Source organism: Erinaceus europaeus, chromosome 12 (genome assembly GCF_950295315.1).
Source record: "Erinaceus europaeus chromosome 12, mEriEur2.1, whole genome shotgun sequence".
NCBI lineage: Eukaryota > Metazoa > Chordata > Mammalia > Eulipotyphla > Erinaceidae > Erinaceus > Erinaceus europaeus.
Window position 1 is genome coordinate 100,619,890 of NC_080173.1, and position 12,234 is coordinate 100,632,123.

At 54.0% G+C, this 12,234-nt stretch overlaps 1 protein-coding gene across 1 annotated transcript in view; it reads left to right on the forward strand.

Annotated features, from left to right (window-relative positions):
* Positions 1-12,234, forward strand: part of SLC6A20 (solute carrier family 6 member 20) — a 49,260-nt gene that overhangs the window by 34,710 nt on the left and 2,316 nt on the right. The window contains exons 8-10 of the mRNA XM_060204860.1: positions 2,400-2,604; positions 5,770-5,929; positions 10,517-10,682. Coding sequence (XP_060060843.1) covers positions 2,400-2,604; positions 5,770-5,929; positions 10,517-10,682 — 531 coding nt within the window. The remainder of the gene's footprint in view (positions 1-2,399; positions 2,605-5,769; positions 5,930-10,516; positions 10,683-12,234) is intronic.

Genomic DNA, 12,234 nt, shown 5'->3' on the forward strand with positions numbered 1-12,234 from the left:
ACATGAATTATGTTTTTCCTTTAGCATTTTGCTGGAAGGTCAGTGGTTTATGGCACCAAATAGACCAGTCACAGCCAAAGAAATTAAACAGTCTTCAAGAGCTTCCCAACACAAAAGTCCAGGATCAGATGGTTTTATAGTTGAATTCTACAAAATTCCTTGTGGTTTCTGTTAGTTTGTTTTCATTCATGATTTAACAGTGATCAGCAAGTTTGTAAGATAACAGGGGTACAATTCCCTACAGTTCTCACCACCAGAGTTCCTTGTCCCATCCCCTCCATTGGAGACTTCCTAAGACTGCCTCAAGAACCCAGGTTCGAACCCCGGCTCCCCACCTGCAGGGGGGTCACTTCACAGGCGGTGAAGCAGGTCTGCAGGTGTCTCTCTTTCTCCCCCTCTCTGTCTCCTCCTCCTCTCTCAAGTTCTCTCTGTCCTATCTAATAAAAATGGGGAAAATGGCCTCCAGGAGCAGTGGATTCGTAGTGTTCGCACCACCAAGGCCCAGCAATAACCCTGGAGGGAAAAAAAATCCCTTACTCTCTCTCTCTCTCTTTTTTGCCTCCAGGGTTATTGCTGGGGCTCGGTGCCTGCACTACTCCTGGTGGCCATTTTTTCCCATTTTGTTGCCCTTGTTGTTGTTGTTATTGTTATTGTTGCTATTGATGTTGTTCTTGGATAGGACAGAAAGAAATCGAGAGAAAAGGGGAGACAGAGAGGGGGAGAGAAAGACAGACACCTGCAGAACTGCTTCACCGCCTATGAAGCGACTCCCCTGCAAGCGGGGAGCCGATGGTTCAAACCGGGATCCTTACGCCGGTCCTTGCACTTTGCATTGTGTGCGTTTAACCTGCTGCACTACCGCCCAGCCCCCAATTCCTTATTCTTTTTTTTTTATTAAAATAGTTTATTTATTTATCTTCCTTTTTTGTTGCCCTTGTTGTTTTTATCATTGTTGTGGTTATTATTATTGTTGTTATTGATGTTGTTGTTGCTGAATAGGAAAGAGAGAAATGGAGAGAGGAGGGGAAGACAGAGGGGGAGAGAAAGACAGACACCTGCAGCCCTGCTTCACCGCTTGTGAAGCGACTCCCCTGCAGGTGGGGAGCCGGGGCTCGAACCGGATACTTAACGCAGGTCCTCGAATTTTGCACCACGTGCACTTAACCCGCTGCGCTACAGCCCGACTCCCCCAATTCCTTATTCTTTATCCCTCTGGGAGTGGGTACCAAAATTCTTTTCTGGTGCTGAGTCTGGTGAGCTCTTTACACATTCTGGTGGACGGCAACTAGACTTCTGAGAAGGAGCTGCAACCCTCCTTGCCTAGCTTTCCAAAATACAGAGGACACAGGAGTAGGCCGTGTGTCAGATGCACTTCTCCTCCTAACAGCTCCTTGCCACATGCTTATCTCTGTGCTTTTATCTTTTTTCCCACACGGGTGTCTTGAGACCCCTGGGAGCTGCTCCAGGGCTGGGGGGGGGGGCAGTCTGCAGGAGAGGGGGGCAGTGTCTGTCACTGGCACTATTAGAATTGCCTGCTCAGGATAATAACAATCAAAAGTAGGCCTGTTCTAGTGAGTTTTGTACTGTTTTAAAACTGACCCAAAGTGACCCACTTCCATGTGGTCTGTCCCCACTTCTCACGCCCCCACAGTCTTCCTTGAGCTGACCCTCTTCTGAATCCGGCCAATGAGCAGGCCTGTTATGTTTGCGGGCTGGGGGCGGGGCGTGTGTTTTTTGCTGGTAGGGTTATCACCGCAACTCTGTCTTCTTGATAGAGGGTGCAAGACAGGAAAGGAGAGGCCAAGGGCGGAGGGTAACTACACAGCACTGCTCCGCTGCTTGTGAAGCTTCTCCACGGGGTGGTGGAGGCTCGAACCCGTTAACTTCTGCGGGGCTGTGTGTGTGCCGTCTGTCTCCCGACCCCAGGAAGTGTGTTCTGAGTCCTGTTTCTTCTTCCTGCTGACTCTGGCCTCAAGAGCAGCTTACCTTCCTGTGGGCCTCTCACCCTGCTCTGCCCTGTCGGGTCAGCCTGCAGGTCTCAGCCAGACCCTCACCCCGTGGAGAATTCAGTTCTTTTTGTTGTTGTTTGTTTGTTTTGCCTCCAGGGTTATCACTAGGGCTGGAGGCCAGTACTACGAATCCACCGCTCCTGTCGGCCATTCTTTCCATGTTAGTGGATAGGACAGAGAGAAATTGAGAGAGGAGAAGGAGATAGAGAGAGGGGAGAGGGGGCCAGGCAGTGGGGCACCTGGTTAAGTACACACATTACAGTGGCGCAAGGACCCTGGTTCCAGCAGGGCTATGGGGGCCCGAGTGAGGCGTTCCTGGTTACCTAGCGCTGAGGGTGTCGGGGCCGGTGAGTCCCCGGTGCATGACCGGTGTCCCCTCTCTGCGGGCAGGCGGTCCAGGGCACCGGCCTGGCCTTCATCGTCTACACGGAGGCCATCAAGAACATGGAGGTGTCGCAGCTGTGGTCGGTGCTGTACTTTCTCATGCTGCTGATGCTGGGTATCGGGAGCATGCTGGGGAACACGGCCGCCATCCTCACGCCGCTGACCGACAGCGAGTTCCTCTCCAGCCGCCTGCCCCAAGAGGCCATCTCAGGTGAGTGGCCAGGGAGGCTCAGGGACTGCGGCCATGTCCTGTCCTCCGGGAAGCGGGATCCGGGCTAGTCGCTGCGGGTCACGGGGAGCTCAGGGGTCCGCCCGGCTCCTCTGGTTCCTGCAGGCTGGGGGGGTGACACCAGACTCTCCACCCGCTGCTCGGAGCTCCCAGGAAGGACCTTGGGATTGCTGGCTTGCGAGCCTCTGGCCCTTGAGCAGGTATGGCTTCACCGCTCCCCGGCCAGGAATTGCCTCTTCTCTTTCTCTCTTTCTCTCTTTCTCTCTCTCTTTCTTTCTTTCTTTCTTTCTTTCTTTCTTTCTTTCTTTTTGATTTTTTAAAAAATACTTATTTTCCCCTTTTGTTGCCCTTGTTTATATTGTTGTTGTAGTTATTGTTGTTGGCTAGGACAGAGAGGAATGGAGAGAGGAGGGGAAGACAGAGAGGGGGAGAGACAGACAGACACCTGCAGACCTGCTTCACCGCCTTTGAAGTGACTCCCCTGCAGGTGGGGAGCCGGGGGCTCGAACCGGGATCCTTACGCCGGTCCCTGCGCTTTGCGCCACCTGCGCTTAACCCGATGCGCCACCGCCTGACTCCCTCTTTCTTTCTTCCTTCCTTCCTTCCTTCCTTCCTTCCTTCCTTCCTTCCTTCCTTTCTTTCTTTCTTTCTTTCTTTCTTTCTTTTCTTTCCCTTCTTCCTTCTTTCTTGTCCTTTCCTATATCTTTACTTCTCTCTCTCTTTTTCTTTCTCCCTTTCTTTCTCTTTCCCCTTCCTTCCCTTCCTTCTTTTTTCTTCCTTCCTCCCTTTATCTTCCCCTTCCTTCCCTTCCCTTCTCTCTGTCTTTCTTTCCTTTCTTTCCCTCTTTCTGTCTTTCTCTTTCTGTCTTTCTCTTTTTTCTCTCTTTCTGTCAGATAGAGCCCAAAGGGAGAGAGAGAGAGAGAGAGAGAGAGGCCGTAGCACTGGCCCTCCACACAGGGAGCCTCCCTGGTAAGGCGCTGACTCCTAGCCCCACACTGACTGGTGTTTCAGACGTTTTGTGTTCTGTCTGTCAGAGCATCACTGAGGCTTTGTGCCTGCTCCTCACCCCCGCCCCTGGCCCCAGCAGAATGTTGTTTTCTTTTTCAGATAGAGGGAGGGTTACAGGCAGAGAGGGAGAGAGAGACTGCAAAGAGGAGGAGAGACACCACCACACTGCTTCACTGTTTGAAAAACTTCCCTGTGGCCTGATGCTGCCATGTGGTGCCCGGAGGCCTGAGCCTGAGTCTCACTCGAGGTCCAGCGTGCTCTCACTCGCTGGGGCCTCCCTGCCCGAGCCTGTTCTTGCCTCGTGGCACCACGGTCTGCCCCCTGTATCACGTACGCGTCCTTTTTGGAAAGGATTTATTTATCTAAGGGCTTATGGGAGAGAACCAGGCAGCACTGTGGCACGAACCTCGCTGGCATCAGACTCGGGACCTCATGCTGGGGACTCCAAGGCTTCTCTCGGTTGTGCTGCTGTGTGGGTCACGACGTGTCCGTTTATCCAGCGCGGTGGTCTCCCCACGTGCCCTTGGCAAGACGGCTGCCACCAAGGCCAGCACACAGAGCAGCTCCAGCAGCCTTGAGCCCCTCTCGGCCATGGCGCCCTGCCCATGTCATTATCCTCCTGCTGACGTTTGTTGTCTCAGGCGTGTTCTTTTTTTAATTAATTAATTTATTTAAAAAAGGAGACGGTAACAAAACCGTAGGATTTTGTTACCACACAATTCCCACCACCAGAACTCCGTGTCCCATCCTCTCCCCTGATAGCTTTCCCATTCTCTATCCCTCTGGGAGCATGGACCCAGTGTCATTGTGGGAGCAGAAGGTGGAAGGTCTGGCTTCTGTCACTGCTTCCCCGCTGAACATGGGCATTGACCGGTCGATCCATACTCCCAGCCTGCCTCTCTCTTTCCCTAGTGGGCAGGGCTCTGGGGAAGCAGAGCTCCAGGAAACATTGGTGGGGCTGTCTGTCCAGGGAAGTCTGGTTGGCATCATGCTAGCATCTGGAACCTGTTGGCTGAACAGAGAGTTAACATACAAAGCCAAACAAATTGTTGAACAATCATGAACCTAAAGGCTGGAATAGTGCAGATGAAGAGTTGGGGGGGTACTCACTGCAGACTCTAGTGTACTTCTGCTTTCAGATATATATTTTGCCCTAGTTTGTGGATACGTGTGAACATATGCTCTATCTCATGGAACCTGGTCTATATCTAGGTTTTGGGACTTTGTTAGGAAGTGATCCACCTGAGATGGAATTAGAGAATACTATGAAAGGAAAGGTCTCACCCGAGTAATGAAGCTGAAGGGTTGTCATTCCACATCTGAAGTCTCTGGACACAGTCTGAAGTGAAGCATGCCTCAGGCGTGTTCTGAACCTTCACTTCATGTGGTGAGAATGAGCACGAGCAGAGCAGTTCTCAAGATGAGGAAAGAAAATAATCATAGAAAAATAATAATTGTGGGAGCGGGGTGGTGGCACACCTGGTTAAGCAGCACACAGTACTAAGCACAAGGACCGCCACAAGGATCTGGGTTCAAGCCCCTGCTCCCCACCTGCAGGGGGCACACTTCACAAGTGGTGAAGCAGGTCTGCGGGCATCTTTCTCCCTCTCTATCTTCTCTCAGTTTCTCTCTGTCCTGTCCAATAAAATGGAAAACATGACCTCCAAGGGCCGTGGATTTGTAGTGCTGGCGCCAAACCCCAGCGATAACCCTGGAGGCAGAAGTGAAAAAGTATAAACAAATAATAATTGCTTCTCTTCCTTCTCCCCACATATGGCCATTCCCTGTCCTCTTAGAGAGTCCTGAAGAGAATGTCGCCAGCTCCAGCACCCCCCTGAACTCAGGTCTGAGCAGTGAGGACAGAGTCACCAGACTCGCAGCCTGCCAGCTCTCAGAGAGGGCCGCCCCCAGCCCGCTGACCCTGAGCAGGGCAGCCCCGGCCCACGTCTGCCGTCAGTCGCCCACAGACACTGCTGGGTCAGCGCCGCCCCCACCCGTGCCCAGTCCACAGCCACGAGGCTGAGCGGGCAGAGGGGCCGGCCCACGGCCGCCTCCCAGTCCCCGGGGTCCCCGCCCCGGCCCTGCGGCCCCAGCAGTCGGTCGGGGCAGGTGGGCAGCTAGCTGGTCTTGTGGCCGCAGGGCTGGTGTGTCTCCTCAACTGTGCCATGGGCCTGCTGTTCACCCTGGAGGCCGGGAACTACTGGTTCGACATCTTCAACGACTACGCGGCCACTCTGTCCCTGCTGCTCATCGTGCTGGTGGAGATCGTCGCCGTGTGCTATGTGTACGGGCTGCGCAGGTGAGGCAGGCCGCCCACCCACACCCCGGAGGCTGCCCAGGCGCAGAGCTCTCGCACCTTCCTCTTGAGCCCTGCCTGTGTTTGCCAGCGGCTGTGTGAATTTCTCTTCTGCTTTTACAATTTATTTCACTGGATTGGATAAGACGGGGAGAAACTGCCGCCCTGCTTCATCACTCATGAAACTTCCCCCCTACAGGTGGGGACCAGGGACTTGAACCCAGGTCCTTACACACTGTCATGTGAGTGCTTAACCAGGTGCGCCACTCGGCCCTATATATTTTTTCTTATAGTTGATAGGACAGAGAGAAATTGAGGGACTGGAGGCAGCAGAGAGAGAGAGACACCTGCAGCCCAGCTTCACCACTCCTAAAGCTTCCCCCCTGCAGGTCAGAACCTCGGGACCGAGGTGTTGAACCTGGGTCCTTGTGCACGGTAATGTGAGTGCTTAACCAGGTGCTCCACTGCCTGGTCCCCCAAAGACTGTTTTTTTTTATGTTTATTTATTTATTCCCTTTTGTTGCCCTTGTTTTATTGTTGTAGTTATTGTTGTTGTTGTTATTGATGTCGTCGTCCTTGTTGGATAGGACAGAGAGAAATGGAGAGAGGAGGGGGAGACAGAGAGGGGGAGAGGAAGACAGACACCTGCAGACCTGCTTCACCGCCTGTGAAGTGAACCCCCTGCAGGTGGGGAGCCGGGGGCTCGAACCGGGATCCTTACGTGGGTCCCTGCGCTTTGTGCCGCCACGTGCGCTTAACCTGCTGTGCTACCGCCCGACTCCCAAGACTGATGTTCCTTAAGTTTATTTATTAATGACAGAAAGGTGAGAGGGCCAGAGCATCACGGGCACACGCAGTGCTGGGGCTCAAACTCAGGACCTCATGCTTGAGAGCCCGGCACTTTATCTACTGTGCCAGCTTTGGGGCTGCTGGGGGAGGGGGCTTTGCTTTGTTTCCCCCGATTTCAGCAAGCTCTCTGTCTTTCTTCTGTCTTCCGTTTACCCTCTCTCCGCATTCTCTCCCCCACCTCCCGCACTTCAGTTCCGCTGCCTATTGTTGGGTACTTGTGGTCCCCGGCCGCTTCCGGAAGCAGGAAGTGGTGCCGGACTTAGTCATTCACCAAGTCCAGCTGATGGCTCGCCCTTGGGAAGCTTGGCTAGCGCTGGGTTGCTGTGCTGCCCTGTGCAGTCCTGAGCTGAACTGGGATCCCCAGAGAGTGAACCAGACCAAGAACCAGCGGTCCCGGGCCGCTCCCCGGCCTTGAGTCTGCAGGGAGCCCACCTGCTCTGCCTCTCGTCTGGCCACAGGGCCTCACCCCCTTCCCCCCCCCCACCCTCCAGGCTCTGGTTAATCAGGTTCTGGTGCAGCCCTGAGAATTCACCAAACTCCCATGTGAGACGGGGGACCGGGCTGGGCTGGAGAGCCTGTGTGGTCCAGACGAGGCAGGGAGCCTGTCAGCAGTGTAGAACCTCGGCCCAGCACACCTGTCCAGCCAGGTGTGCTCTGGAGCGTGTGCGGGGCCCTGGGGCTCATCACACCTTGGGAAGTGGTTGGTGCTCAGCTGGGACCCCAAACGGAAGGCTATTCACACTCTCCTTCCCTTCCTCATCTTCTTTTTTAAATATATTTTTTATTTTATTTTATTATTTATTGTCTTTATGTATTTGATAGAGACAGCCAGAAATTGAGAGGGAAGGGGGTAATAGAGAGGGAGAGAGACAGAGAGACACCTGCAGCCCTGCTCCACCACTCAAGAAGCTTTCCCCCTGCCCTTCGACCAGGGGCTCGAACCTGGGTCCTTGAGCACTGTAATATGTGTGCTCAACCAGGTGCACCACCACCTGGCCCCCTATTTTATTTTTGAGAGATATGCAGAGAGAGAAACATTAGAACACTGCTCAACTCTGGCTTATGGTGGTGTGGGGGATTGAACCTGGGACTTTGGAGCCTCAGGCATGAGAATCTGTTTGCAGAACCATTATGCTGCCTCACACACACACACACACACACACACACACACACACCCTCCCCAGTCTTCTGACCCTCCAGACAGGTGCTAGGCTGGGGACTTGTGATACTTTAAAGCCAGGCCCTCTTAGCAGCTGTTCTACTGCATCCCAGGAAGCCTGAGGGTCCCGGATAACGTTAGGGCAGAGCAGATTCAAGCCAAGATTGCTCTCCTGTTGGATGTCTCAAGCGCCGAGGAGCTTGTGAGGCTCCGAGGAGGGCTTGGGATTCGCAGCACACCCCAGACTTCATCTCCCAACACTTCCTTCCTCCCAGACTAAGGCCGCGAGGCCATTAGCATTAGAGTCAGTAGCTGCCCCTGTTTCCCAGACCAAGGGACGTGGGACTTGCAGTCCTCATGCCAAACATGTCCCCGGGAACTGGGGCAAATCTGTCACCTAGGAAATGCAGAGGGAAAAGGAGATTGGTCCCCGAGAGGGTGTGAGCTTCCGGGAGAGAGAGAAGGCTAGAGAGAAAGTGTGTGGAGCAGGAGGAAGGGCCCTCTGGAGGTGCCAGCAAAGGAGCTTCCCCTGTCTAAAAAGGGTGGCACAGGCAGAGACAAAAGATGACCCAGAGGTTGTTTTTAATTTTTTATTAGTGGTTTAATCATGATGAACAAGACTGTAAGATCACAGGGGCACAATTCCACACAGTTCCCACCACCAGAGTTCCGTGTCCCCTCCCTTCCACTGGAAGCTTCCCTGTTCTTTATCCCTCTGGGAGCAGGGATCCAAATTCTTTATGGGGAGCAGAAGGTGGGAGTTCTGGCTTCTGTCATTGCTTCTCCGCTGGACATGGGTGTTGGCAGGTGGATCTACACCCCCAGCCTGTGTCTGTCTGTCCCTAGTGGGGCAGGGCTCTGGGTACTGTCCAGTGGAACAGAATTGTGAGCCCAGAAAGAAACCCTCATACCCACAGACATCCAAATTTTGGCAAGGGGGCCCAAACTATTAAATGGAGAAAGGAGAGTCTCTTCAATAAATAGTGCTGGGAAACTTGGGTCGAAACGTGAATGAAACTGAACCACTACATTTCACCAGAAACAAAAGTAAAGTCCCAGCGTATCAAGAACTTGGATGGTAGGCCAGAAACTATTAAAGACCCAGGAAATTTTTTTTCTTGCCTCCAGGGTTATCGCTGGGGCTTAGTGCCTGCATTACGAATCCACTGCTCCTGGAGGCCATTTTTCCATTTTTTGTTGCCCTTGTTATTGTTATTGTTGTTGTCGCTGTTGTTGTTGTTGGACAGGACAGAGAGAAATGGAGAGAGGAGGGGAAGACAGAGGGGGAGAGAAAGACAGACACCTGCAGACCTGCTTCACCGCCTGTGAAGCGACCCCCCAGCAGGTGGGAAGCCGGGGGCTCGAACTGGGATCCCTGATCTTTGTGCTAAGTATGCTTAACAGGAAAACCCAGGAATTTTATACCACCTGTTGCAGAAACAACCTGGGAAGAACGTCCTTCTGCTGGTTCAGAGAGCGCCACCTAGTGGCCAGGTGGCAAGAGTGCTCAGCAGCCTTTTTTCCTGCCGCTGGGGAGGGGAGTGAGGCTCAGAGAATATTGAAAACCCCTGTGACTCTGGAGCCTGGAGGCCAGCAGAGTCAGCACAGGGACGGGGTCTCTGTGTCCTGCAGGCCTCAGGCCCGGGGGCTGTGCTACACACAGATGAAGTCTCATCCCCCTCTCCTGGGCTGCTGACTTTATTTTGTTCTTTTTTATTGAGGGGGTTAATGGTTTGCAGTAAGCGAGCACAGTTGTCGGCAACACTGGCAAAATGTCTCATCTCACCATGACAGGTGTCTGCAAAACACTCTCCCCCGAGGCGAGGTCCCCTCCACCCTCAAACACCAGGACCCGAAAGCCGCCCTCCCCACCCTGAGTCCTCTGCTTTGGTGTAGACGCCAAAAGCGGGGGAGCATGTTTCAAAGCCCCCTGGAGCCAAGACAGGACACTCATCCAGACTCTGGGCCTCCGTCAGCCACTGCCTGGGTGTCCTTGGACACGGCACGTCCCAGCCCAGGGCCTCGGTTTCTTCCTCTGCTGAAACGGGAAGATAGATGCCTGGCTAGCTTTTTTCCAAGTGCTGACGAGAAGTTCCCTAATCAGGCTTGGCGGGGTTAGGAAGACAGACATCCAGTCTGAGCAGTCTCGACAGACAGTGCTGCTATGCTGCTGCCCAGTCTAGGCGGAGAGAGAAGAAAGCCTGCCTGCTTCTCTTCTCTGAGGGGGAAGAGGTAAAAAGGAAAGGCCGGAGAGGGGTGAGGGTTGACGGGCAGTAGTGCGCTGGGTTAAGCGCACACGGCGCAAAGCACAAGGACCAGCGCAAGGATCCCGGTTCAAATCCCCAGCTCCCCACCTGCAGGAGGGGTCGCTTCACAGGCGGTGAAGCACGTCTGCAGGTGTCTGTCTTTCTCTCCCCCTCTCTGTCTTCCCCTCCTCTCTCCATTTCTCTCTGTCCTACCCAACAACGACGATATCAATAACAATGACCACAATGGCAGCAAAATGGAGATCACGCAGGCTGAACCAGCTTCCCCCATCAGCTGGGATAACCTGGGCTTTTCTGTTCCTGATTTCCAAATAGATTTGAAAGCGACCTCGAGGCCATGACGGGGCGCCCGCTGAACTGGTACTGGAAGGCCATGTGGGCCGGTGTGAGCCCACTGCTTATTGTCAGCCTCTTCATCTTCTACCTGAGTGACTACATCCTCACAGGGACGCTGCAGTACCAGGCCTGGGATGCCGCCCAGGTACCTGCCACCTCAGGGCCCCGGGCCCCCGCCACACACACACACACACACACACACACACACACACACACACACACACACACACACATGCCCCTGTGCGTGTAGGCCGGGCACAAGCTCCACCATGAGCGTGAGACAGCTGCTGGCCTCTCACAAGGAGGCAGTGTGACCGGGGCTCTAAATGCCCAGCCTGGGGCCAGAGACACCACTTTTCCTCTGGGGTGTCTTGGGGGAGACAGCTCCCAGTGAGGTGCTGGACCCTTCCTCCCCCGGCCTGCAGACCCACTTAGGCCTCCTCAGCACAGGCTGGGGCGGGGGGGAGGTTGGCCTCAGTGGGGACCCTGCAGGGATGTGGGTGAAGCAGCATCCTGGGTGCTACAGGGACCCAGGTTTGCACTGGTGTCCCAGGAGTGGCTTCCAATGTGACCCGGACAGTCAGCTCACACAGACGTAGTGTCAGTGCTTCATAATTATTATTTAGCCACTGGGATTCTTGCTGGGGTTTGATGCTTCCATTACCCCCAGTGGCTTTTTTGTTTTTAATAGGAAGTTAGAGACACAGGGGATGGGAGAAAAGGGAGACCATCTCACAATTTATGAAGCCTCCCCGCAGCAGCGAATCAGTGACATCGTGATGTGTGTGTGTCCTGCTGGACGAGCCGCCCCCCAGCCTGAGCTAGCAGTATTTTTTCATTATTATCTTTATTCATTTATTGCATAGAGACGGCCGGAAATCAAGAGGAAAAGAGGGAGACAGAGGGGAATTGGGCGGCAGCGCGGTAGGTTAAGCGCACGTGGCGCAAAGCGCAAGGACCGGCAGAAGGATCCTGGTTTGAGCCCCCGGCTCCCCACCTGCAGGGGAGTCGCTTCACAGGCGGTGAAGCAGGTCTGCAGGTGTCTGTCTTTCTCTCCCCCTCTCTGTCTTCCCCTCCTCTCTCCATTTCTCTCCTATCCAACAACAATGACAACAACAATAACTACAACAATAAAACAAAAGGGCAACAAAAGGGAACAAATATCTTTTTAAAAAAAAGCACATAAAAAAAGAGGGAGACAGAGAAGGAGAGAGACAGAGAGACACCTGCAGCCCTGCTTCACCACCCAGAAAGCTTTCCCCCAGCAGGTGGGGACCGGGGACTCGAACCCGGGCCCTTGTGCACTGTAACATGTGCGCTCAACCAGGTGCGCCACGGCCCAGCCCTCGCTGTCAGTATTTTAACCACCTGCATCGCTGTGTCTGGCCTGAGGGTCAGTCCTGGCTCACCTTTTAAGCAAATGCCACTGGCCCATTTGTCTTGCCCCGCTGGGTAGAGGAAGCTGAAAGCAGAGCCCTGTAGCCCATGGGGCTGGGGAAGGGCCCAAGGTGCCAGCCCCTCCATGTGAGCATCTATGGCAGGCTGAGAAGGCGCCCCACGCCCATCTAGCTGTGGCCGCGGCACCTGCAGGGCAGCTTACTCTGTGAGGACCAGGGTTCCTCCTGTTTTTTTAGTGCCCGGGCTCAGTGCGGGCACTACAATCGCATTGTTCTCAGTAGCCATATCCCTTTTATTCT